At 40.1% G+C, this 24,345-nt stretch overlaps 1 protein-coding gene across 1 annotated transcript in view; it reads right to left on the reverse strand.

The window, feature by feature from the left end:
* The window catches only part of LRRC2 (leucine rich repeat containing 2), a 59,715-nt gene that overhangs the window by 18,916 nt on the left and 16,454 nt on the right, over positions 1-24,345 (reverse strand). The window contains exons 3-4 of the mRNA XM_061377537.1: positions 20,727-20,883; positions 2,466-2,602 (exon numbers count right to left, since the gene is read on the reverse strand). Of these exons, the coding sequence (XP_061233521.1) occupies positions 2,466-2,602; positions 20,727-20,883 (294 nt within the window). The remainder of the gene's footprint in view (positions 1-2,465; positions 2,603-20,726; positions 20,884-24,345) is intronic.

Consider the following 24,345-nt stretch of genomic DNA (forward strand, 5'->3'; position numbering starts at 1 on the left):
TATGAATAACATCAACCATATTGAGTGCATCCAAGGCCAAACAGTTTACAGCATTTTAATCATTTGACAAAGGTGTTAGTTTAATCATATGTTCAGCTTCCAAAGCTGCCTTTGAAATATTGACTCTGGTCAACTAATTTCATAAACTAAATCAGAAGAGTTTGTGTAGCCCACCTTCCAGGCCACTTCAAGTATAAATCAATTCTACACTCCACAGAAACAAAGAAACACAGTAGACAATGTCAGTAGTTTTCTTCTTGACCTTTTAAACCATGCTGACATGATTCCTGGTTTTGCTGTTCTGTAACATCATTTGTACAGCTCCATGGTTTTTTTCCATAGCTTGTAGGGAAGCCATTGTGCAGCAGCCTACACTCAGTTTTAGAGGCTTTCAACCTCATTGAAGAAGAGACTGTCAAAAATTAGCAATGTTTTTGAGCTTTGCAAGGAAAAGACTGGTCTCTTAGGACTCATCCCTGGAAAGATTTTCATGCAGAGATAAGTTTACATGCAAAGGCTGCCCACAATGCACTGTTCTGGTTTCAGATGGGATAGAGTTAATTTTCTTCTTAGTGTCTGGTGCAGTGCTGTGTTTTGACTTTAGTCTGAGAACAAGGATGGTAACACACCAGCGTTTTAGTTGTTGCTCAGTAGCTCTTATCCTGATCAAGGATTTTTCAGTCCCTCATGCTCTGCCAGTGAGGAGGGGTACAAGAAGCCAGTAGGAAGCAGAGACAGGACACCTGACCCAAACTAGCCAAAGGGGTATTCCATACCACAGCATGTCATGCCCAGTATATAAACCGGGGGGAGTCACCCAGACAGCCCAGCTCACTGCTCAGGTCAATCTGGGTATCAGTCAGCAAGTGGTGAGCGATTGCACTGTGTATCACTGCTAGTCTGCTGTATTTTTTTCCTTTCCCCTTTTAGTTTTATATTCTCTCCCCTTGTTATTCCCCTTAGTAGTAGTAATTTATTGTATGCTAGTTACTAAACTGTTCTTAACCCACGAGTTTTACATTCTTTCTGTTCTTCTCCTTTTCCTGCCTGGGGAAGACAGGGTGTGAGTGAGCAGCTGCATGGCTCTGAGTTACCAGCTAGGCTTTAATCACGACATGCATAGACACGGGTAAGCTTGTGCATTACAAGGCATTTAGAAACAGCTACAAAATTATTCATTGATCTTAACATACCAATGACTGGGTTTAAATTCACCATTCTAGTCCACAGGATTGAATATATTCAGTTTTCTTAGATGCTTATATTTAATTCCTTTGCCTGTTCAAGATATATGTTTTTCTGATTCCATTACAGTTCCTTTTACCAGTTAAGTTTCATCTGGTTTGTTCCTTACCTTTGTTGTCTGAGGGAGAGAAAGGAGAAAGACCTGCACTATTCATGCTGTTGCTGGCATTCTGTGCAGTGTTCACTTATGATGTGAAGTTGTCGTGGTTTAAACCCAGCCAGACAGCTTGTGTCAAGGGCTGATTCTCAATAGATCGCAGCGAGGGAGCTGCTTTGCAACGCAACTCAGTTAATGTTCACCCTTTGTTTCTGTTTCCTGCACATCATTTCTAACAATTATTTTCAGATAAAATACCTTAAGTGAGAAGTCAGAGGGGAAAGTTAATTACTGTTTGCATGTCCTTGGAACAGAACGTAAATATGGCCAGACCATATCTCACACAAGTTTAGTCTGCTTCAACATTGCCTGTAATCACCAGTAACAGATGTTCAGAGAAAAAGTAGGAATAGCTAAAGAAAAGCCTGACACTTCTTTCTAAAGATCCTCCTGCTCATCCTCCAGGAATCATGATATTAAGACCCTGACAAATATGGACGACATCTGAAACTGTAGTTAAGTACCAGCAAATGGTTTCATTTCTCCATGAACAATAACTCTCAAAGCTGCTGTGGCAAAGAGCAGCTATGCATCCAACACAAAATACAATGTCAGTGCATGCCTGGGAGTCCTTTTCTCAGTCTTTATTATATATTCATATCATGTCTCATATGTAGGATCGTTTCCAGACAGACACTTTTGTCCATAGTAACATGCAGTGTTCTTTATAGAACTCTCCATACTCTTTTTAAAGGAAAACAAACAGTGGGAACAAATGAAGGTTAATATGTGAATTTGACTGTCAAGATGCACTTCACTTTCACAGAAGACAGCTATTTGCAGCATTCTCCTTATCACTGTAGGCCAAATCCCCTTTGGGGTCATGTCCTCCTTCATATATCAGAATAAATACAAGCAAAATTTAGTCACTTGAAAACAAAAATAAAGAAGCTTGGTCCCATTCAACTGCTGCTAAGGCATTTTCAGTGAGACTACTAAGCAAATATGATTGATAAAAACTCCAAGGAATGTGATTTAATCTGATAAGAAAAGATTTTAAGACTGTGATAAAATACCTTATAAGCTGAATAAAAAATTCAAGAAGCATAGTTTATTATCTTACTTCAAATGGGAGCTCTGTTATTTCCATATTTCCAGACAAATCCAGTTTTTCTAGATTCTCACAGTCACCCAGTTCTGGAGGAACTGACTTCAAATTATTGAAACTCACATTGAGCACTCTGAGATTTTTTAAGCAGCCTGTGAGGGAAAGATAATAAAATCAGCATGTTTAAATAAATAAATAATTTTTTTAAAAAGTATTTTAAAAGGGAGAAAGTAAAACTAAAAGACATACTTAGTACAGTAAAAAAAAAAAAAAAGAAAACAAACACAAAAACAAACAAAACAACCATCCTTAATTTGGTGACGAGTAAGAGATTAATAAATATTTTCTGCAATGGTTACTAATACTGGAGGCAGCAATAGTGCTATGTAACACTCAAATGCATTTTCCTTAATCTGCAATGGTTTTGGCAAGTTTAAAAAGACCCAATAAATGCTTGCAAAGATCTTGATTCTACCAGGGTTAAGATACCTATTGACACCAGCTGAAACTAGAGAAGTTGGCTTTTGGTTTGGCTACTTTAGAAAACTTGTGCGCTAACTGAAAGTATCTTAGTATTTTTTACAGAACCTCTTAAACTTACAATATTAAGAATTCTCTCTCTGGTATGCAGCACTTCATGCTTCTGATTATAAAATATAACGGACGTGCATTTGTTTCATTATATTCTTTATTGAAAGTTATCATTCTTGTTGGATTGATCTTAAGGCCCTTGTAATATTCTAGGTTACATTTATTCACATTGTACTTTCTGTTTCTTCAACTTACAGGATGACAAAAACAACTTTAGAAAAATCATTAAAATTCACAAAGAGTTGTGATCAATGGCTCAATGTCCGGCTGGAGACCAGTTACGAGTGGTGTCCCTCAGGGATCAGTGTTGGGACCAGTCTTGTTTAACATCTTTGTCGCTGACATGGACTGTGGGATTGAGTGTGCCCTCAGCAGGTTTGCCGATGACACCAAGCTGTGTGGTTAGGTTGATACGCTGGAGGGAAGGAATGCCATCCAGAGGGACCTTGACACGCTTGAGAGCTGGCCAATGCCAACCTCATGAAGTTTAACCATGCCAAGTGCAAGGTCCTACACCTGGGTGGGGCAACCCCAGACACAGCTACAGGCTGGGTGGAGAAGAGATTCAGAGGAGCCCTGCAGAGAAGGACTTGGGGGTGCTGGTCGATGAGAAAATGAACATGAGCCAGCAGTGTGTGTTTGCAGCCCAGAAAGCTAACCGTGTCCTGAGCTGCATCAAAAGGAGTGTGACCAACAGGTCAAAGGAGATGATCCTGCCCTTTTATTCTGCTCTCGTGAGACCTCACCTGGAGTAGTGTGTGCAGTTCTGGTGTCCTCAACATAAAAAGGACATGGATCTGTTGGAACAAGTCCAGAGGAGGGCCACGAGAATAATCAGGGGACTGGAGCACCTTCCATATGAAGATCGGCAGAGAAAGTTGGGGCTGTTCAGCCTGGAGAAGAGAAGGCTGTGTGGAGACCTCATAGCAGCCTTCCAGTATCTGAAGGGGGGCTATAGGGATGCTGGGGATGGACTCTTCATTAGGGACTGTAGTGGTAGGACAAGGGGTAATGGGTTAAAACTTAAACAGGGGAAGTTTAGATTGGATATAAGGAGGAAATTCTTTCCTGTTAGGGTGGTGAGGCACTGGAATAGGCTGTCCAGGGAGGTTGTGAATGCTTCATCCCTGGCAGCGTTCAAGACCAGGTTGAACGAGGCCTTGGGTGATATGGTTTAGAGCGAGGTGACACTGCCCATGGCAGGGGGTTTGAACTTGATGATCTTAAGGTCCTTTCCAACCCTAACTATTCTATGATTCTACGATTCTAAGATGCATTATACTGAAAAAGTACATATTACACTGTAGTATAGCCAAAGGGGAAAAAAGTAAGGAATTTGAATATTAGCAAAGGGATCCGTAAATACATGCATAACAAAATGAGAACACTCTATATTCTATGGACAGTTCTGTTGTTGTATTACATGGGTGATCATAGAATCACAGACTCACAAAAAAATTCTCAGTGGGAAGGGACCTTCAAAAGATCATCTAATCCAAAGACTTGTGAAACCTAACTGAACACTTCCCATTATGAGGTATTCACATCTTCCCTGGGAAACATCACTACCCTCGTCACAAAACATTTCTTCCATTAGTCCAATCTATCTTATTTCAGTTTAAAACCGTTGTCCTTTGTCCTGTCACTCCAGGTCCTGGTACAAAAAGTCTTTCTCCACCTTTCACATAAGTTTGCTTATGTACTGAAAGACAACAATAAGGTCTCCCTGGAGCCTTCTCTTCTACAGGCTCAACAACCACAACTCTTTCAGACTTTCTTCACAGAATAGGTTTTCCAGCCCTCTGACCATTCTCATTGTCCTCCTCCAGACCCACTATAATGGGTCTATAAGTTTCTTATACTTTCTTGTACTGTATATCTTTCTTGTACGTGTAGTACTTCATTGGGTTTCTGAAGTACTCCAGTATTCTAGTACTTCACAAGCAGGATGAAGTACTCCACGTGGAGTCTCGTAAGTGTGTAGTATAACAGAAGAATCACTTCCGTCAGCCCACTGGCCACACTTGCTTTTTTGGAGCCCAAGATACAGCTGGTTTTCTTGCACTGTTAGAGGACATTGACAGCTCATATCCAACTTCTCAACCACCACTATACCCAAGTCCCTCCTTGTGAGGCTGCTCTCAACACATTCATTCCCCAGCCTCTATTGTTATTGAAAATAGCCCCAACTGAGGTGCAGAACTTTGCAGCTGGCCTTATTGACTTTCAGGATTTTCACATGGGCCCATTCCTCAAGCTTGTCAATGTTCCCCTTCACTCAAGCATATCAACTGCACCACTCAGCTTGGTATCATCTGCAGTAATCATCTCTAATCAGTGATATTCCTACAATATTCCCCTCTAACCAGTGATTCACAAGCAAAAACAACATTAAGAAACTTAAATGCAATTCAGCAGCTGGAAATCAGCAGAGAACAGCATCTTATGTCAATAGGTTCTCAAAGCAGACCATGCATTGGTAAGCCAAGACAAAACATACACAAGATCCACAATTTTATATTATAAGTCTTTTATTTATAATCGAACTTAAAAAAATAATCTGTTGTTTTGTGGCATTTGAATGATGCTGAAGAGAATCTCTCTACAGCACGTCTCAAATGTTCAAAACAGTGTCATAATAGTGGTCCTATCCTTAGGCTCTAACATTTAGCTAAATTCTCTCCAAGGCAAAAGTTGTTTTACTCTTCACAATATGTGGAAAGAGGCCAGATGGTGTTTCCACAGGAAAAGAAAGTGAAGAAACAGGGAATTGAAAGCCCCACATTTTTTCCCTGAGAAATTGCTACTGTCAGACAGAGACATGCAGTTTGATGACCAATAATAGCAGCCACAAAATCACACAGCGTTTTACAGAGTTTTCCTTGGACATGATATTGTCAATGATGGTTGGACTGTCCAAATCTTTCTAGCAGGTGACAGACAAGCCTGATATGGTAAGAACTCTGTCATATTAAACTCCACAGGTTGCAAGAGATTAAAATACAAAAGCTTCCACTCAGCTTCTTCCCAGTTTTAGCTCTGCCAGAAATAGAAACCGGGGTGGTATTTCAAAATTTATCTGTCCTTTTAGGAAGTTAACTTTCTCTTTCTTATTCATTACGAGGTACTCTTTTAGTTAAAATAGCAGAAACAGAATTTTCTGTAAGAATAAAACTGGTATTGCTTTGCCAGTCCATTACCATCCCACAAGACAAGGCTGGTATAAGAAAGTAATAGAAGGCACTTAATGGTGTAATTGTGTGAACCACCTTTTTTTCCAGATTTTTAAGCACATAACAGAAGTTTACCCTACCAGTTATGAAGCCTCACCAGTTTTAGTATCATGATTTAGACAGATGAAGGTATTACATCATATGACAAGTGTCATAAACACCAATTTACCACCTCATTGCAGCAAAATAATCACTGAAGCAAAAATGTGTTAAAATAAAATAGAGAACCAAAGAATTACAAATTTATTCCTCATCCAATTAATCTTTTTGTGAAGGAGAGCAAATCCCAACCACTTAATTCATTAGCACTGGAATGTTTTGAGTTTTCCTTTTAAAATGGGATATTGTACTGGGCCTGTCTGGAATGGAGTCAGTTTTCTTCATACCAGCCCATATGGTGCTACGTATTCAATTTGTGACCAAACAGTGGTGATAATACACCAATGCTTTTGCTATTGCTGAACAGTGTTTACACAACTTGAAGTCTGCCTTTTTTTTCTGCCACAGGGGTGTGCAAGTTGCTGAGCAGTGACAGGGCCAAGACACTGGACCTGAATTGAGCAAAGGAATATTGTAGCATATAACATCACATTCAGCAGTAAAGCCCCAGGCACGGGAGGTATGAGGAGGAGTTTTCCAAGGTAGCTATTGCTCAGAGACTAGCTGGGCATTGGTCAGCTGGTGGTGAGTGGTTGCTTTTGCATCACTTTTTTTTTTGTTTGCTTATTTGTTTTTCTTCACTTATTGTCTTAATCCTGATGCATGAGTTTTCTCATTTTTGCCCTTCCAATTATCTCCCCATCCTGCTGCGGAGACTGAACAAGCAGCTGCAGGGGTCTGAGCAAGCTGTGTGAGGTGTCCTAGTTGCCTATGAATGTTAACACACAACAGAGTTATTTCTGACTTTTCAGTTACTGAAATTTCTACTTCTCAGTTCCATTAGTAGCTGCAGAACTAATGCACACAAGGCATCCAGTGTCACCAGCATCCTACTCACCCTCTTACCTAACTCAGCTCCGTGCATAACTGGGAGACAAGGAGCAGAATTACTTACAAAAAAAGAATTACAAAAATTTAACAGCCTTTCTGGGCAGAGTGACAGAGACAAGCACAACTTCCCTGTATGACTTTCCTGCCTTCTGAAGCCATGGCTTTTCAAGCTTTTTTCTCCTTTCACAGTTTCTAACATGTGTCACTGTTCATAATATGGTTTGTCCCAGCTGGCAGGTAAGAGAAAGCAAGTAAGTAGAAGATGCATCATATTTTTTTCTTGTCATATATAATCTCTCTCTAATCCAACATCTTAGATGGAATCTGCAATCAATTGCCAGTAATTGCAGTGGCTAAGATTACAAAAATTACTGGAAAAAGCTGTAAGTCTTACAACTGAATTTAATTCTGATAACAAACTCAGGACAGCATAGATGAGTTCACCAAGATCTTCAGGGAACAATCTCTTGCAATTCTGTGTAATGGCTGTTTTTTCACCTCTGAGCTCTCTGGTGGATTAAGTTATGTCACTCTCCCTCTAGGACCATTAGACATACACAGGACCTGCCAAGAACTCCTGCATAAAATCTTTACACCACCAGTTCACATAATCCCATTTTTTTATTTATGACATTCTGTCTTAAAAATAGCATGTTTTTTTTTACAACCACTGCTCTTATGAAAAAATAAAGTTACAGGATTTCATTCTTTTCATTATTTGGAATGGTCTTTGGATTGCCAGTCTAAATTTATTTGTATAAGTTTTATAATCATTAATTAACTTGCCAATTTGATATTTAAATAGTCCTTTTCATTCCCTGGTGTTTTTTTCTCTGTGTTTTTATAGGTAGCAGATGTATCAGAATTTATTCTCCTATCCTGGATAGACAATTCTTCTAATCTTTTCTCACAAAAGAGAAATTCCCTCCTAGAATAGTCCTACTAGACTTTTTTTACATCTGTTCTCATCTGAAATAACTTGAATTGCTCAAATAACTTGAATAAAAATTGCTTGAATAACTTGAATAACTCAGTTACTGAGGTGAGTAGCTCAAGAGAGGACACCTTGAACACCGGAGCGGGGGGAGATCAGCGTCCAGAAGCCTCAGCTCAGAGCGACAAGAGCCACCGAGGGAGCCTCAAGTCCTCGACAGGACCTGCCCAGGAGCCGGCAGCTCAGCTGACGCGAGCATCTGACTCACAGGGGACGGAGCCAGGAGGAACGGCACCAGCCCTGATTGGTTAAAAACCTGCCCCAGGGAGCATGAGCGAACAGAGCGGGTGGGGTGGGGTCGAGGCAGGAGCGGGCAAACAGAGTGGGTTGGGTCGAGGCAGTTTGCGCAACAGAGTGGGCAAACAGAGCGGGTCGGGGCAGTTTGCGTGGCAGTTTGCACGGGCAGGAGAGAGGGATGGTGAGCACTCGCCGTATGACCAGGGCTCAGTCTGGGAGCTCTGCTGTGTCTGGTCCAGTGGTGGCCACCATAGGCACCCAGGCAGAGCCGATGAGAGGGGAGGCTGCAGTGCAGACTTTGGGGTGTAGAGAGTGCCTGCACTGGTCTGGTGAGGGAAAGGTACACAATGGGCAGGGCTGCACTCGGTGCTCCCTGGTGGAGGTCCTTCTGCAGCAGGTGGTTGAGCTGCAGGAAGCTATTAATAGGCTACAAGATGTCAGGGTAGCTGAGAGGAAACAGGAATGCTTGCTCCCGGCCCAAACTGTGCAGAGTCCTCAAGCTCCCCCTGTAGCTCATGGAGGAAAGAAGGAGGTTGTTAACCCGCAAAGCTGGGAATTGGTGACAAAAAAGACCAACAAAAAAAAAGGAGGAAAAGGACAATTAAAAACAAGGGACTTCCTCCTCCATCTGTTGTCCCCACGCAGAACTGCTTTGCTGTCCTGCAGGGGGCTCATAAGGAAATGCACTTGCGCCAGAAACAGAAGCTGATGCACTAGTAAAAAAGATTTCTATGGTGGTGCCAGGAAAAAGCGGAGAGTCGTAGTAGTAGGGGATTCTACTTTGAAAGGGACAGAAGCACTCGTCTGTTGGCCTGACCCAGTCTCAAGGGGGGTGTGTTGCCTACCAGGGGCATGGATCAGGGATGTGGCAGAGAGGCTGCCTGCTCTGGTAAGCCCCACGGACTATTACCCACTTCTGGTGATACATGTGGGTGCTAGGGATATAGATAGTAGTAGCCTGGGGAACAAAGAAGAACTACAGACCTGGGAGAGGTGGTTAAGGGCTCTGGAGCTCAGAGAGTCTTTTCATCTATTCTCCAGGATACAGGGGAGGACCTGAAAAAAGCTAGGAGGATTAGCCAGGTTAATAAATGGTTAAAAGGGTGGTGTCACAGTCAGGGGTTTGGGTGTCTTGAACATGGGACCCAAGTTTGTAGGCCAGGTCTAGCGGGGGCTGGTGGAGCTGGTCCGATAAAGAAGGGGAAGGGCAGTTTTGGTAGGAGGCTTGCCAGACTGGTTAAGGAGGCTTTAAACTAGATGTGTTGGGGGAGGGGGGCATCATTCCATCCCAACACTCCCAGTCAGTTGCCAGCACCTATAATAAATGCTTGGACCAATGCAGAGATATTCCGGCTGCTCCAGCCAATGAGCCGGCTTCATTTGGAGCTCGGCTCAGATGCCTCTATACAAATGCCCGTAGCATGGGGAACAAACAAGAGGAATTAGAGATGTGTGCTCGTCTACAGGGGTATGATATTATAGGCATCACAGAAACATGGTGGGATGGCTCCTATGACTGGAGTGTTGGAATGGAAGGTTACAGACTCTTTAGAAAAGACAGGCCTGGCAGGCGCGGAGGGGGAGTTGCCCTTTATGTTAGGGATAGGCTGGAGAGTATGGAACTCTGTCTGGGGACTGGTGAGCAGTTAACAGAGAGCTTGTGGGTCAGGGTTAAAGGGAAAACAGCGATGGGAGACATTACTGTGGGGATCTGTTATAGACCACCTGATCAAGAGGAATCTGCGGATGAAGCACTCTATAGGCAGATAGGAAAAGCCTCACGCTCACAGGCCCTCGTTCTCATGGGTGACTTCAACCACCCTGACATCTGTTGGAATGACGGTACGGCCCGGCACAAGCAATCCAGGAGGTTCCTCGATTGTGTGGAAGACAACTTCCTTCTGCAAGTAATAGAGGAACCGACAAGGAGAGGTGCCATGCTTGACCTTGTGCTCACCAACAGGGAAGGGCTCGTTGGAAACGTGGCACTGCAGGGCAGCCTTGGATGCAGCGACCACAAGATGGTTGAATTTGAGATCCTTAGGACAGTGAGAAGAGCGTGCAGCAAGCTCACTGCCCTAGACTTCAAAAGAGCAGACTTTGGCCTCTTCAGGAACCTGCTTAGTAAGGTTCCATGGGATATAGCCCTAGAGGGCAGGGGGGCTCAAGACTCTTGGCTGGTCTTCAAGGATCACCTGCTACAAGCTCAGGAGTGTTGCATCCCAACTAGAAGAAAGTGCAGCAGGAGGGCCAGGAGACCTCCTTGGATGGATAAGGAGCTCCTGAGGAAAATTCAAATGAAAAAAGAGTTTTATAGAAAGTGGAAACAAGGACAGGCGGCCTGGGAAGAGTACAGGGATGTTGTCTGGGAAGCTAGGGACCAGGTTAGGAAAGCTAAGGCCCAGTTAGAATTAAACTTGGCTAGGGATATTAAAGATATCAGGAAGGGATTCTACAGGTACATAGCAAATAAAAAACAGATTAGAGAGAACGTAGGCCCCCTCAGGACGCTCTCGGGTGAACTGGCTACACAGGATTTGGAGAAGGCTGAGCTTCTGAATGACTTCTTTGCCTCCGTCTTCTCTAGCAAAGGCTCTGACTGCACCACCCAAGTCTTGGAAGGCAGACGCAGGGACTGTGAGAATGGAAACCTTGGGCCCACTGTAAGAGAGGAATTAGTTCGAGACCATCTTAAAAATCTGAATGTGCCCATGTCCATGGATCCTGATGAAATCCATCTGCAGGTCCTTAAGGAGCTCGCGAATTAAGTTGCTAAGCCACTGTCCATTATTTGAAAAATCATGGCAGTCAGGTGAAGTTCCCGACGACTGGAAAAAAGGGAAATATAACCCCCATTTTCAAGAAGGGGAAAATGGATGACGCAGAGAATTACAGACCAGTCAGTCTCACCTCTGTGCCTGGCAAATCTTGGAGCAAATTCTCCTGGAAGCCATGCTAAGGTACATGAAAAACAACAAGGTGCTTGGTGACAGCCAGCATGGCTTCACTAAGGGGAAATCCTGCCTGACCAATTTGGTGGCCTTTTATGATGGGGCTACAGGACTGATGGACAGCGGTAGACCAGTTGATGTCATCTACCTGGATTTGTGTCCCACACGACATCCTTGTCTCTAAATTGGAGAGACATCAATTTGATGAATGGACCACTCAGTGGATAAAGAACTGGCTGGAGGGCCTCACGCAAAAAGTTGTGAGGAGGTGATCCTGCCCTTTATTCTGCTCTCGTGAGACCTCACTTGAAGTATTGTGTGCAGTTCTGGTGTCTTCAACATAAAAAGGACATGGATCTATTGGAACAAGTCCAGAGGAGGGCCACAAGACTGGGGACTGGAGAACCTTCCATATGAAGATAGGCTGAGAAAGTTGGGACAGTTCAACCTGGATAAGAGAAGGCTGTGTGGAGACCTCATAGCAGCCTTCCAGTATCTGAAGGGGGCATATAGGGATGCTGGGGATGGACTCTTCATCAGGGACTGTAGTGGTAGGACAAGGGGTAATGGGTTAAAACTTAAACAGGGGAAGTTTAGATTGGATATAAGGAGGAAATTCTTTCCTGTTAGGGTGGTGAGGCACTGGAATGGGTTGCCCAAGGAGGTTGTGAATGCTCCATCCCTGGCAGTGTTCAAGGCAAGGTTGGATGAGGCCTTGGGTGATACGGTTTAGAGCGAGGTGTCCCTGCCCATGGCAGGGGGTTGGAACTTGATGATCTTAAGGTCCTTTCCAACCCTAACTATTCTATGATTCTATGATTATATTCTATGAATCTACGTGACCACAGTTTTATGTACCTATCACACTGCATTGTCCATCTGTGACTGTTAGATTAAGAATTTTTTCTTCAATTATTTGCATTCAGTGAGCTCATGATTTGCTACAGAAATTGTTAGCTCCTGAGTACATGATCTTGAACTCTGCAATCATGAATTTAATCTATCTACTTTTTTGGAAGCCCACTTGCTTATCTAGCTTTCCATATTTCCTCCTGCTTGTGCAGTGACAATAGCATCCAAACTGGGTCAACAAAAAATGTCAGTAGCCTAGTTCCTCAAAATAATTAAGAAACAAGCTCAAGACTAATTCTTAAGAAACTCCACAAGTGATCTTCCTCCCAAATGATAGCTTCTCTTTCCTTTACTCATTTTTACAACTGCTGCATCAAAGTCCATTATTTATATTCAAACATTCATTTTCCACAGTTCATTGCATCAAGTACTTTATGGGTTGCCAAATAGACAAGACCTACCTTTTGAAGGCAAATCATCTTCTCAAAAGAAGGTATAAACCAAATAAGTTGGGCACAACTTGCTTTTCTTTTATTAACTGTTAATTTCAACTTAGTTTTCATTCAGCTCTACATCTCCAATTACTCCTTCCTCTAAAAAACTGATTAGAATTCTTACAAGCAACAACCTACACAGGGATAGAATTAGGTTATATGGGTTGCCTGAATGATAATTCCAGGTTGCAGGCTAAGATATTTTACTTTCTTAACAAATGGAGAAGACTGCCACTAGAAAGAGCGCAAATATACAACTATAAAACAACATTTATGAAATTAAAGATTCTGAAATCCAAGTATTTTGGCTGAAAGAGTGCAAAACTAGGGAGCATCCTGAAATGTGTCCTGAAACATCCTTCCAATAACATAGATATTGTCAGTAAGATTCCAACAATTCTCACCCAGTATATTTCAATCACAGATGGGGGATTGGTGGGGGTAAAAGGTGTGGTATGGCAGTATGAACGACTTTCACTACCCTGTAACCTGCATTTAGGGACTTAATTATATTTTCTTAGTGCAGAAGCTCTTCAGTCTCTTCTGTATGGGACCCACTCATAACCATGCTTAACGAGTATACAATACAGCCATTGAGACACCCTTAGGAAAGAAAAAAGAAAGTGACACTCCCTTCACAGCTACCCAAATGTAAAGCAGGATTTGACTGCCATACCTGCCACCTATAGATTCACATACTACTGAAGCACAACTTCTCAATTAAAAGTAGAAATTATAAAATCCTTGCTGCTAAAAGATTATTGTTAGCTATGCTTAATGGCACTGAATTTTCAGTTCCATAAAAAATGCAAAACAGCTAATGTCTCTGTGTTTTCCAAGGAGAGGCAGTAAAAGCAGCAATGAAATCCATGGCTTCCTTGGCAGTTTCACAATTAAGAATATTTTAGTTTTAAGTGGGAGCCGTAATGCCATAGTTGTTGCCTAAGATTGCATTTATTTCTAGTTTAAATTTTTAATTCAGTATTTAAAAAAAAACCTAGTAATTAAACTCTATAATTTCTGATGGGTAATGAGCATAGTCATAACGATAATGCAACTTCACTTTTAGAAAAGCTTACATTAGTGTTCCTAACAAGGTGTCAGAGGCAAAATGCGGACTGTGTCACATAGAGACTTTATTATCTAAGGATCCCATTCAATATAAATGCAGATCCACTTGTATAGAGTAAAATGCAAAGCAAATCTTTGCCTTGATCTGCAATGATCTGGCAGCAGTTCCATATAGGCCAAGACAAACAGTCTCCTAATTTCAGTCTTCTCTGATGAACTGGTCACATTGCCTTTGATTTATCTGAAAGGGGACACTGATGTTCAAGCTTACAGTTAACAGGTAAAACACCAATCGATTTGGTTTTTCCTTCTGCTCAAAGCATTCAAGGAAAAGAGTGATGAAGACTTCCTGATCAATTTTGCATAAAAATGTTGCAAAACTTTTTCTTGCCAGTAGGGCTTATAAAAGCTGCAGTGCAGTAATCATGGGCTAGTAAAATTTCATTCTTTAACCAGCCTTCATGTGTTCAACTGATTAAATTTAAACATACTAAGAGAAATTTCAAGCTGCTATTATGAACAAAAACTAAAAAGGATGAAGCTTGGGATCTCAGTCGGTATTAGTACAATGTGAGGGTGGGTAAGAAGGATTTCATATAGTAAAACAGAGGTAGAAAAATGTGAAGAAATTCTTGTGGGCTGAATGGACCTTCAGGTAAAAAATGTAGGGTGATTGCTGAAAGGGCTGAAACAAGAATTAATTAAAACAAAAGTGCAATGACATGAAATGGAGGTATTTTGGCAGATCAGAAATTCTGTAGAAAAATGTGTGACTTCCTTCTTTTCATATGAGCAGATAAACTGAAATATGGATTTTCACCTCCCTGGGGATGCCTAGAAAAGGGTTTATCTTCCAAGGGCAAAGTAGAGTATAAGCTCAGTCTCTAGGTTGGAAAACACTTTTTGAGTATCAGAAATAAACATGGATTAAACTGTTCAGGAAGAGTAGAACAACAGAGTCATAGAATCATAGAATAGTTTTGGTTGGAAGGGACCTTAAAGATCATTTAGTTCCAAATCCCCTGCCATAGGCAGAGATACCTTCCAGTAGACAAGGTTGACATAGCCCCATCCAACCTGGCCTTGAACACTTCTAGGGATGGGTCATGATCACTTTGGAAACTGAAGTAGCTTCTTGGATAAAACTTTTCCATCATAAACAGAATGATGTTCACAACCTCTGATATTCCCATTGTGACCCAAGGAAGATGGAGAAATAAATCACAGAGTTTGCTAATACTGATCTGCTCTGTACAGGAGGAATGTGTTCTGATATTGTTATATATCATGTAGTTCCATAGCAGAATGTCACAATCAATAGATAGGTATCTTTTGGTAAAACCAATTTATGCAACTAGCAGTTTCCAAGGCAATGGTTACAGTCTGAGCTCAGTACCAATGGCACTATTTAAAATCCTTTTAAGAAATTCAGCTTAATAAAGTACTGGCCTTTGTAAGATCCAGTGATGCTGAAATCTGTTAAAGCAGTATGATTGTATTACATTTTAGTACAACATTCCCATTTTTGATACTTAACAGATGAATAATAAAGATTATTTCCTGTTCCAATTAAAAAGTACAATTTTGTGTTTTTCTGATGCATTAACCAAGGGTTAAATTTTGAGGAGCTTTCCAGCTGTTCCAGTATGTGAAGCTACCATTTTAGCTGCCAGATTTAAAGCAATTGGCATCCTCTTAAAAACAGCTTGCAACACAGGTGTTTAATACTTCCCCTTCAAGTGGGGAATAAAACCAAAATTTTCCTCAGTAGTGTACAAGACTGAGCTGTTGGACAGACGACATTCAATACTAAATAAATTGAAAGGGTAAAAGATGAATCTGCAACTAGACTCCATTTAAGCTCTGAATATATATTTTCTTCTTGGAAACTCACACATCAACACGGAAATCTTATTAATAGAAAAAGCTATTTTAGGTACCTAAAAGTCATTTAAAACTCTATAACTGATAGTTTTCCCCTCTGAATCCTAGGAAATTGGATTAATAGTATGGATAAATGAAATACTGTGAGGTAGGGAGGAGTCCAAAAATTCTCTGTGATTTCTTATTAAAATATGTCTCTAAAGCACAGTTATTTTTCCTCTCAAATATTTGGCATACCAAAAAAGTGAAAAACCATAATGAGGTACAAATATTTTATTAACAGCCCTTTGAAATGTTTCATGAATTATTTGTGGGACAAAGAATTCTGATGCAGTCTCTCTATTCCATCTCAGCACAAAAGCTTTGGTATCACATGAAATGCAGTTCACTACTTCCTGTGTGAATATGGGAATATATTCTATTGGATATTTTTTTCAGTTATAGCAATTGTTAATATACTATCCCTAATTGATATACAGCAACTGCACTGCAGCCGTGCACTCAAAGCCAGAACTGCAAACTCACCCAGAAGCCATTACCAAAGAAAATCCCACAGCTACACCCCTGCTTATGATTCTTTTTCTTTTTTTTTTTTTTTTTTATTCCGGGAAAACCAGACCTGAAAACTCTGAGATAGACAACAAGTCCATTTTACCATTTTCTCCATTCTTGTTTACTTGCTTCCATGAAAATATTTACTGTTCTATAAAAAGAATCAAATCAAAAGTATTCTTATATATTTTCTGATCCAGATTTGATCTGTTCAAGTGCATAGGTGGTAACAGCTAAGAGTGTGATTTGAAATGTCTCAGAATGGATTCAAGTCTGTCTTCTCTCCGATCCAGAGTAGAGCTTCTAAATCAGCTTCTAAATCCCTTCTAAATCAGGCAAAACAGGAACATGCATTTCAGTTCCTGCTGATATTTTAGTCCAAAGGCTGCTGCTGCAGCAATACCTTTTTCCACCAAAAATATTGTTATCATCCTCTTTCCTCTCACACTTTTAGAGCCCTCTTGTGAGAATCAAAAGTAATCTGAATATGGCTCACTAGTTTAGCTTCTGCTGGATGATTTGTTGATATAAATTTGGCTTCAATTCTGTCTGAAGATTAAAGACTCAACAGCACGCATGTTACTGCCAACTTCAACCATCTGTCATTTACTCTCAAGTACATTTTAGCTGTGATATTTACCTGCTTGCTGCTGTTTTGTAAACAGAACACAGAACGATGGATAACTTAACCTTTCCAAAGCCCTTACCTCTGGTTTAGTACCCAGTCCCCACACCTTACTTAGAGTTCCCAAACCAAACCCTCATCAATTTTTTTCCCTTGTGATAATTTAGCAGCTAGATAACTAAAATATGAAAACTTTTATTTTGAAGCAGTATTCAAACACTTCAAAATATCCAAGACCTTTCATAATAATGTCTTATTAAAATTATTATTTCCAATACATATTATATGTATATATAATGCATGAAATAAAATCAAAGCCATTTGCAAGCAAGCTGCATTACTTGTCAACAAAGAGAGCATTATACAAAGTGAGATAAATTTCTGTGTAATTTATGCCATAACATCAGCAGCAGGTCCATTTCATTACTAATAGGATGTCAGACTATCATAGAATCATAGAATGGTTAGGGTTGGAAAGGACCTTAAGATCATCAAGTTCAAACCCTTTGCCATAGGCAGGGACACCTCGCTCTAAACCATATCACCCAAGGCCTCGTCCAACCTGGACTTGAACACTGCCAGGGATGGAGCATTCACAACCTCCCTGGACAACCTATTCCAGTGCCTCACCACCCTAACAGGAAAGAATTTCCTCCTTATATCCAATCTAAACTTCCCCTGTTTAAGTTTTAACCCATTACCCCTTGTCCTACCACTACAGTCCCTAATGAAGAGCCCATCTCCAGCATCCCTATATGCCCCCTTCAGATACTGGAAGGCTGCTATGAGGTCTCCACACAGCCTTCTCTTCTCCAGGCTGAACAGCCCCAACTTTCTCAGCTGTTCTTCATATGGGAGGTGCTCCAGTCCCCTGATTATTCTCGTGGCCCTCCTCTGGACTTGTTCCAACAGATTCATGTCCTTTTTATGTTGAAGACACCAGAACTGCACACAATACTTCAAGTGAGGTCTCACAAGAGCAGAGTAGAGGGGCAGGATCACCTCCTTCTACCTGCTGGTCACGCTCCTTTTGATGCAACCCAGGATACGGTTGGCTTTCTGGGCTGCAAGCGCACACTGCTGGCTCATGTTCATTTTCTCATCGACCAGCACCCCCAGGTCCTTCTCCGCAGGGCGGCTCTGAATCTCTTCTCTGCCCAACCTGTAGCTGTGTCTGGGATTGCCCCGACCCAGGGGTAGGACATTCACAACATAGGATATTCACTAAGACTGCAAATTATTAGGCAATTTTGTTGTACAGTTCAGTTGTTAACAGTCTTCGAGGGACTTTTTTGTATTACTGCTTTCTGAATTATATCAGTGAATCTGTGCCTTTGAATAGGCTAGAATTACTTCTATGATGTAGAAATAGTATATAAATAGCATCTACAACTAACCAAATTTGTTAATTTGGTTATGCAGTTTCTCAAAATGAAAGGTTTAAACCCAGATTTCTTCAGATGTGTGTACAGTCTTGCCTGTACTCCTTTGATGTACCTTGAAAAAGGAATTTCTGAACAAGAATTCAGATACAGGTTGGGCAGAGAAGAGATTCAGAGAAGCCCTGCAGCGATGGACTTTGGGGTGTCGGTTGATGAGAAACTTAACATGAGCTGGCAGTGTGTGCTTGCAGCCCAGAAAGCCAACTGGGCTGCATTCAGATTTATCATGACCAGCAGGTCAAAGGAGGTGATATTGCCCCTCTGCTCTGCTGTCCTCTAATGAGACCTCACTTGGAGTAGTGTGTACAGTTCTGATGTCCTCAGCATAAGAGGGATGTGAAGCTGTTGGAGCAACTCCAGAGGAGGGCCACAAGGATGATTAGGGGTCTGGAGCACCTCCCGTATGACGACAGGCTGAGAAAGTTGGGGCTGTTCAGCCTGGAGAAGAGGAGGCTTCATGAAGACCTCATAGCAACCTTGCAGTATCTGAAGGTGACCTACAAGGCTGCCAGAGAGGGACTCTTTATTACAGACTGTAGTGATAAAACAAAGGGCAATGGGGAAGTTTAGGTTACATGTAAAGAAAAAGTTCTTAACTGCAAGGGTGGTGAGGCACTGGAATGGATTGCCCAAGGAAGGTGTCAATGCTCCATCCCTGTCAGTGTTTAAGGCCACGTTGGACAGAGCCTTGGCTGACGCAGTTTAGTGCAAGGTGTCCCTGCCCATGGCTGGGGTTTGGAACTAGATAATCTTAAGGTCCTTTCCAACCCTAATTATTCTATGATTCTACGATTTTGTAATTCACTGTTAAGAGGAGGATGGTGTTATAACACTGTATTTGGGGCAGGACCTACTGCAAAGAGTGGGCTAGTATTCACTGGCCATTTTTTATTTACATAAAAATGTATAACAAAAACATTGAAAAGAAGGAAGCAACACCTTGTCTAGACAAGTATAGAGAGATGAGTATGTTGGAGAGAAAGTGAATAAATGGGAATAACATGAAACTACCACTACCGATCATTTAAACAGTTGAAAGAACAGTGATTGCTGTTAGAAAAATTTCAAATTTTCTTCCTTGTTCCCTGAGAAAGGTCTGGTATGGTGTCTACACGACCCTCTACAGAGAATTTGTTATGCTAGAATGATCTGGCTTTGTTCCTTTATTCTAGAAACCCACTTCATAACCACTTTTTCTTGGGGATCATTTTCAGTAAGGACGCACAATATTACAAGAAGAAAGAAAAGACTTTCTTAGTCTTTACCTGCCCTGATTGTTAAGCAACCCCTTAAAATCTTACTTTTAGTAGTTGAGGGTAGCCTTTGGAAGAGAACAACCCCTTTCCCCTTCCTGCACACCACCTGATAGAAGGCGATTGTCCATTAAACTCACTGACCATCTGAGCTCTATGGTCAAAGTGCTGACAAAAGAGCTAGTATTTATTTTATGTCCATCATCTCCTGCTTGTGTCTTGTTTATGATTTGTCAGTGTATTTAGCTGCCAGGTTAAAACTATAAAATATATCTCTATGTCAGTGGGAAATTTTCTGTGTAAAACATAATGTTAGTAAATAAAAGCTTGAGTGTTACTCTACTAATAGAGTAGGAAAAGGTTAGCAAAAGTCTAACACTGGCTTTTGTGTTTCTGGATGCTCTCTCTCTTCCTTTTTCTTAGTTAACCCCATGATAACTATGGAGGTGGAGGTTTTAGCATTAATCTCTTTAAGCTGTCAGCTGTTATTGTACGTAAGAAATACCAATCATGGGGAAAGCTTAGGACTACTGCATTTAAAAACAAAGTCTGAGGTATTAGTACACCAAGGTGCATGGGCTCAACTACAGGGGCCTCACACTGAACTCAGTTTTTCAGTTCTTAAAGGCACCACCAGTTACAGCAATGCTTTTTACTGAACTCATTATTTCCTTTTTACTACAATCCTGTGTTTCAGTTCATCTTGCTTGATGTTTACAATTCTATAATATTTCTATTTTTCTTAATTTGTAAGGAGCATAAACTACCACCTGCTGTCAGGAAGAACTCTCCAGCTTCTTGAATACGAGCAATAACTTCCTTATAGTCTGATAACAAAAATGTGTAATTTTTTTGCCATGTTTGAGCCGTACTACACACATGGTATTTTTGCCATGTTTGAGCCGTACTACACACATGGAATTGCCTACAATTTGAGAAGTGTAATTACAGCCAGAGAGCTGTAGAAATTTTGAAGTGACTGTTCACTGGAAACAAGAGAGAAAACTATTATCAGTGAATGAGAAAGAATATCCACATAAACTCTTTTCCCTGCAATATAGTTAAATGACATAAGTATAACTTGCTGAATATATTCAGCCAACTTACCAATTTCCACTGGGAGATGGTTGATTCGATTTTTTGACAACTCCAGTACTGTCAGATCTTGAAATAATGCAATGTAGGCTGGAATGGTTTGTATCAATGTATTGCACACATGCCACTCTTTCAGGTAGATCTGTTCTTTCAGCGAATCTGGAAATTCCTGTGAATTAAGTAAGAACAGGTAAATCAAAAGCATTAAGTTAGAACTTTGTTCTACCATGTTTCTAAATACAGGGGGCAAAAATTCCACAGACAAATGTCAACACTTTGCCTTAATTATCTCGGTGTAGAACAGTTTGCCAAACCATCATAGGAGCAGTTTGCTTTTGAAGAGCATTGCAGCTGCATGTCACCACATGTTCATTTTTTAGCTCCTGATGCAATCTTTTTGCTGTAAAACTGAAACTTATCTGAAGTACTTGATCTGGTTGGTATCTCCCATACTACCTCTTTTTCCAACTGGAGGACTTTTCTTTAAAACATATTTCAGTGCTTTAATTCACACATCAAGATGTAGTAAAATGCAACACAGAAGAATGAATGTATAAAGAATATTTAAATAGGACATGCCATTAAAAAAAATAAGTGTGTCTATGTTCTTAATACCTGCCAATGTTTCAAAATTTTTTTGCCAAGGTAGAACACAGTCCAAGGAACAGAAACATTTTAGATAGGCCACACACATACCACTTCTTCAGAGTGTTTTTTTTTCAAATAAGTGACTTTACTTCTGAAGTTATTTCAGCAGTGTTTGAGAATTTCTTACTAAATTTCTTTAGGAAGAATAAAAATACTCAATTTTTAAATCAGTCCACAGTTGCAATTAATTCTTGCTTTAGTCATGCAGAATCTGTTTCTTTAAGATTTCTAGTATTGCTCCAGATATACAGGGAAAAAATGTTGCTTCTGAGTCATTGTCCAAAATCTCCAATGTATAACAGTTACTGAAACTAAAAGTTTTAAAGCCTTTAATTCTTAGAAAATTGCTTTACTTAATTGGTATTCAGTTCAGATGCACACATCTTTCTTTGAATTATGTTATCAAATTCCTTGAACAAGAGACAGACAAAAATCAATTCTTAAAGTCAAAGGTCAAACCATTTAAACTCCTCTTTCTAAAGCAGCATATAATTTACCAGTTTGTCCTGGTTTTTAAATAACTGTACATTGGAAACATCTGGAATAAATAATCAGGGCATGGTGCCATCACTAACCGAATTCCATAAAAAGAGATGTAAGAGTTTCAGCCTTTAATTCCTTTATAACTTCCAATTTTTTTCCTGTGCATAAAGAATACAACACAGTAGGAATTACTAGGGTTTATACAAAGAACTTCGCCCACCTTTTTGTTTTCTTTGATATTTCATAGATTGGCCAAGACAGTATCAAGAGTTATGCATTTTAATTGGTTTTTTATTAGTTCTGAACTTCTGAGCTAGGAATATTGATACTTAATTCTTAGCTAAATTAAAACATCCAGCTGGCTATTGCTGCCTGTAATACCAGTTCTGTTTCAATTTCCACATGCAGACACTTAGCCTGTATGCATAGTTCTACCTTGCTACTTGCCCTTCAATATTTGGTATGGATCATTTAATTTCTTGCTTCATTTTATCACTCTGTGTATATTGCACTATGATCCATATTCTATATTTGCCAGTTTATGGCATTTAAAAAATAAAATGCCTTAAGGCTGATGGGAAGAAATCTCTCCAACCTTCTGAACTGGGTTTCCACCCCTCCATCTTCAGAAATCTGCAGAAAAATAAAAGAATGAATACCAACCGCTAATTCGATTAGCACTGTATTTCTCACATGTACAGAATTGAGAATGCAGCACATAGGGGATAGTATTTAGCTGGAGTGTCATAGATGCCACTGTATGGAAGAACCCTGATTCACAGAGAAAGTAGATGAAGAGTAGTCACACTGGAGGGAAAAACAATGTCTGGGTAACATATACCATTTGCCACTCTATTTCTCCACACTCCAAGTCTGTCTTTGCTTTTCTACTGATCTGCTGGTTGTCTGCACCTTTTTGTCACAACAGATCATCTCCAGCTCCTCACTGGCCTATACAGCAGAGAGCAAAGGGGGATGGATGCTTTGCCTCGTGAAGCCAAGATCTTTGCTGTTTTCCCATTCCAGAGGGGATATCCCAAAATATTTTCCTTGATATATTGAAAACAGTGCAACACATTAAGTAAAAATTAAGCCAAAATAGTTTAGAAGTTCTTCATTACTAGTGCAAAAAAAAAAAAAAATTTCCGTAGTAAGAGTAGTTTAAAGCACCAAGATACTCTCGTGCAGCAACTGAAACACATACATAACTTCAGAAGGAGGTTCTATTCTTCTGATTGCACTGACTTACTATACTTTAATGAGATTATTTCTTCATCGCTTATAAAAATATTTACAATTTGCAAATGTAAGTTTATAAATACTTCACTGTAATGTGAGGGGGTTTAGCATTCTCTATCTTACAATACATTTTATTTTTGTTGCTGAAACATAAATTGATGTGATATTTTACTTCATTTACAAACTAGATAGGGATGGGAACTGAAATTTGCACAAGCTTTATGTTTGCTTTACCCTCTGATTCCCTTGTGTTCTTTTGTAATCTTCTGCTGCCATGCTAAAGCTGGCAGACTGCTGATAAATAGTTCCATGAAGACTGACACTTGGAGGATAGCCAGTCTTTTGCCTTTAACAACAAAACAATACCTCTAACTCCTTTGATTTTCGGGAGAGAAAATAAAAGGAAATAAATAGCAAACCTACTATGGTTTCTGATTATACTGTTTCTAATTAGGGCAGAATTTACCTGCTAGACATGAGCCTGAACTAAAACTGTTCATCAAAGATCTCACAATTTTCAGTTCTGTTTCTTTTTCAGCTCCGTGGTTTTATCTGTCATACACCAAACCAAAACTTTGAATCTAAATCTCCCTCATTTTTGAACAAGTTTGGAGCTAGTTCCAAAACTAGTATGTCACAGGGCCACCTGTATTACATGGCTATATGAGGAATTTTATTCTTTTGCGGGGAAAAATCTCTGGATATTAAATAAGCACAAGAGACATTTTCTCTGTCCATTCAATGCAGCTATTTTACTTAACCCTTTGTGTCAAATGAATACCTTGCTGTCACTAACAATGACAAGGGAATAACAAATGCAAATTCTTTGTTCTTTGTGAATATACACGCTATGTTGCATGATAAATCTGGGAGAACAAATACAAATGTACTAATTTATTTGCTGCATTTTTCTGCAAAGAAATTATATGTAAGAAAGTAATGGTGTACCAGTAAAAAAAATTTATCTTTTTTCATTCACTTTCTTCTGCATATTTGACATTAAAGTTGTTTAAATTAAGTGTACATCCAGATCCTTTCCTTAGTAAAACAGCACAGCCAAGAACAGTCCTGCTCTCTATTAGAGTGAACATCATCACCTTTCCTTTGCCAATATTGATATCACAAATTCAAAAAAATTGTTTTTCCTTAATATTTGCTGAAAATCATTTCAAATTCACTGATCCCCTAGAGATTAAATATTCATTAGTTTGAAGCAGAAAGTAAACAATCTCAGAGGGGAAAACAGGCTTAAAGTGGATAC

The sequence above is a fragment of the Neopsephotus bourkii genome, unplaced genomic scaffold, assembly GCF_033783945.1.
Source record: "Neopsephotus bourkii isolate Nb327-2 ecotype Australia unplaced genomic scaffold, CSIRO-AGI_Nbou_v1 NB_1759, whole genome shotgun sequence".
Taxonomy (NCBI): Eukaryota; Metazoa; Chordata; class Aves; order Psittaciformes; family Psittacidae; genus Neopsephotus; species Neopsephotus bourkii.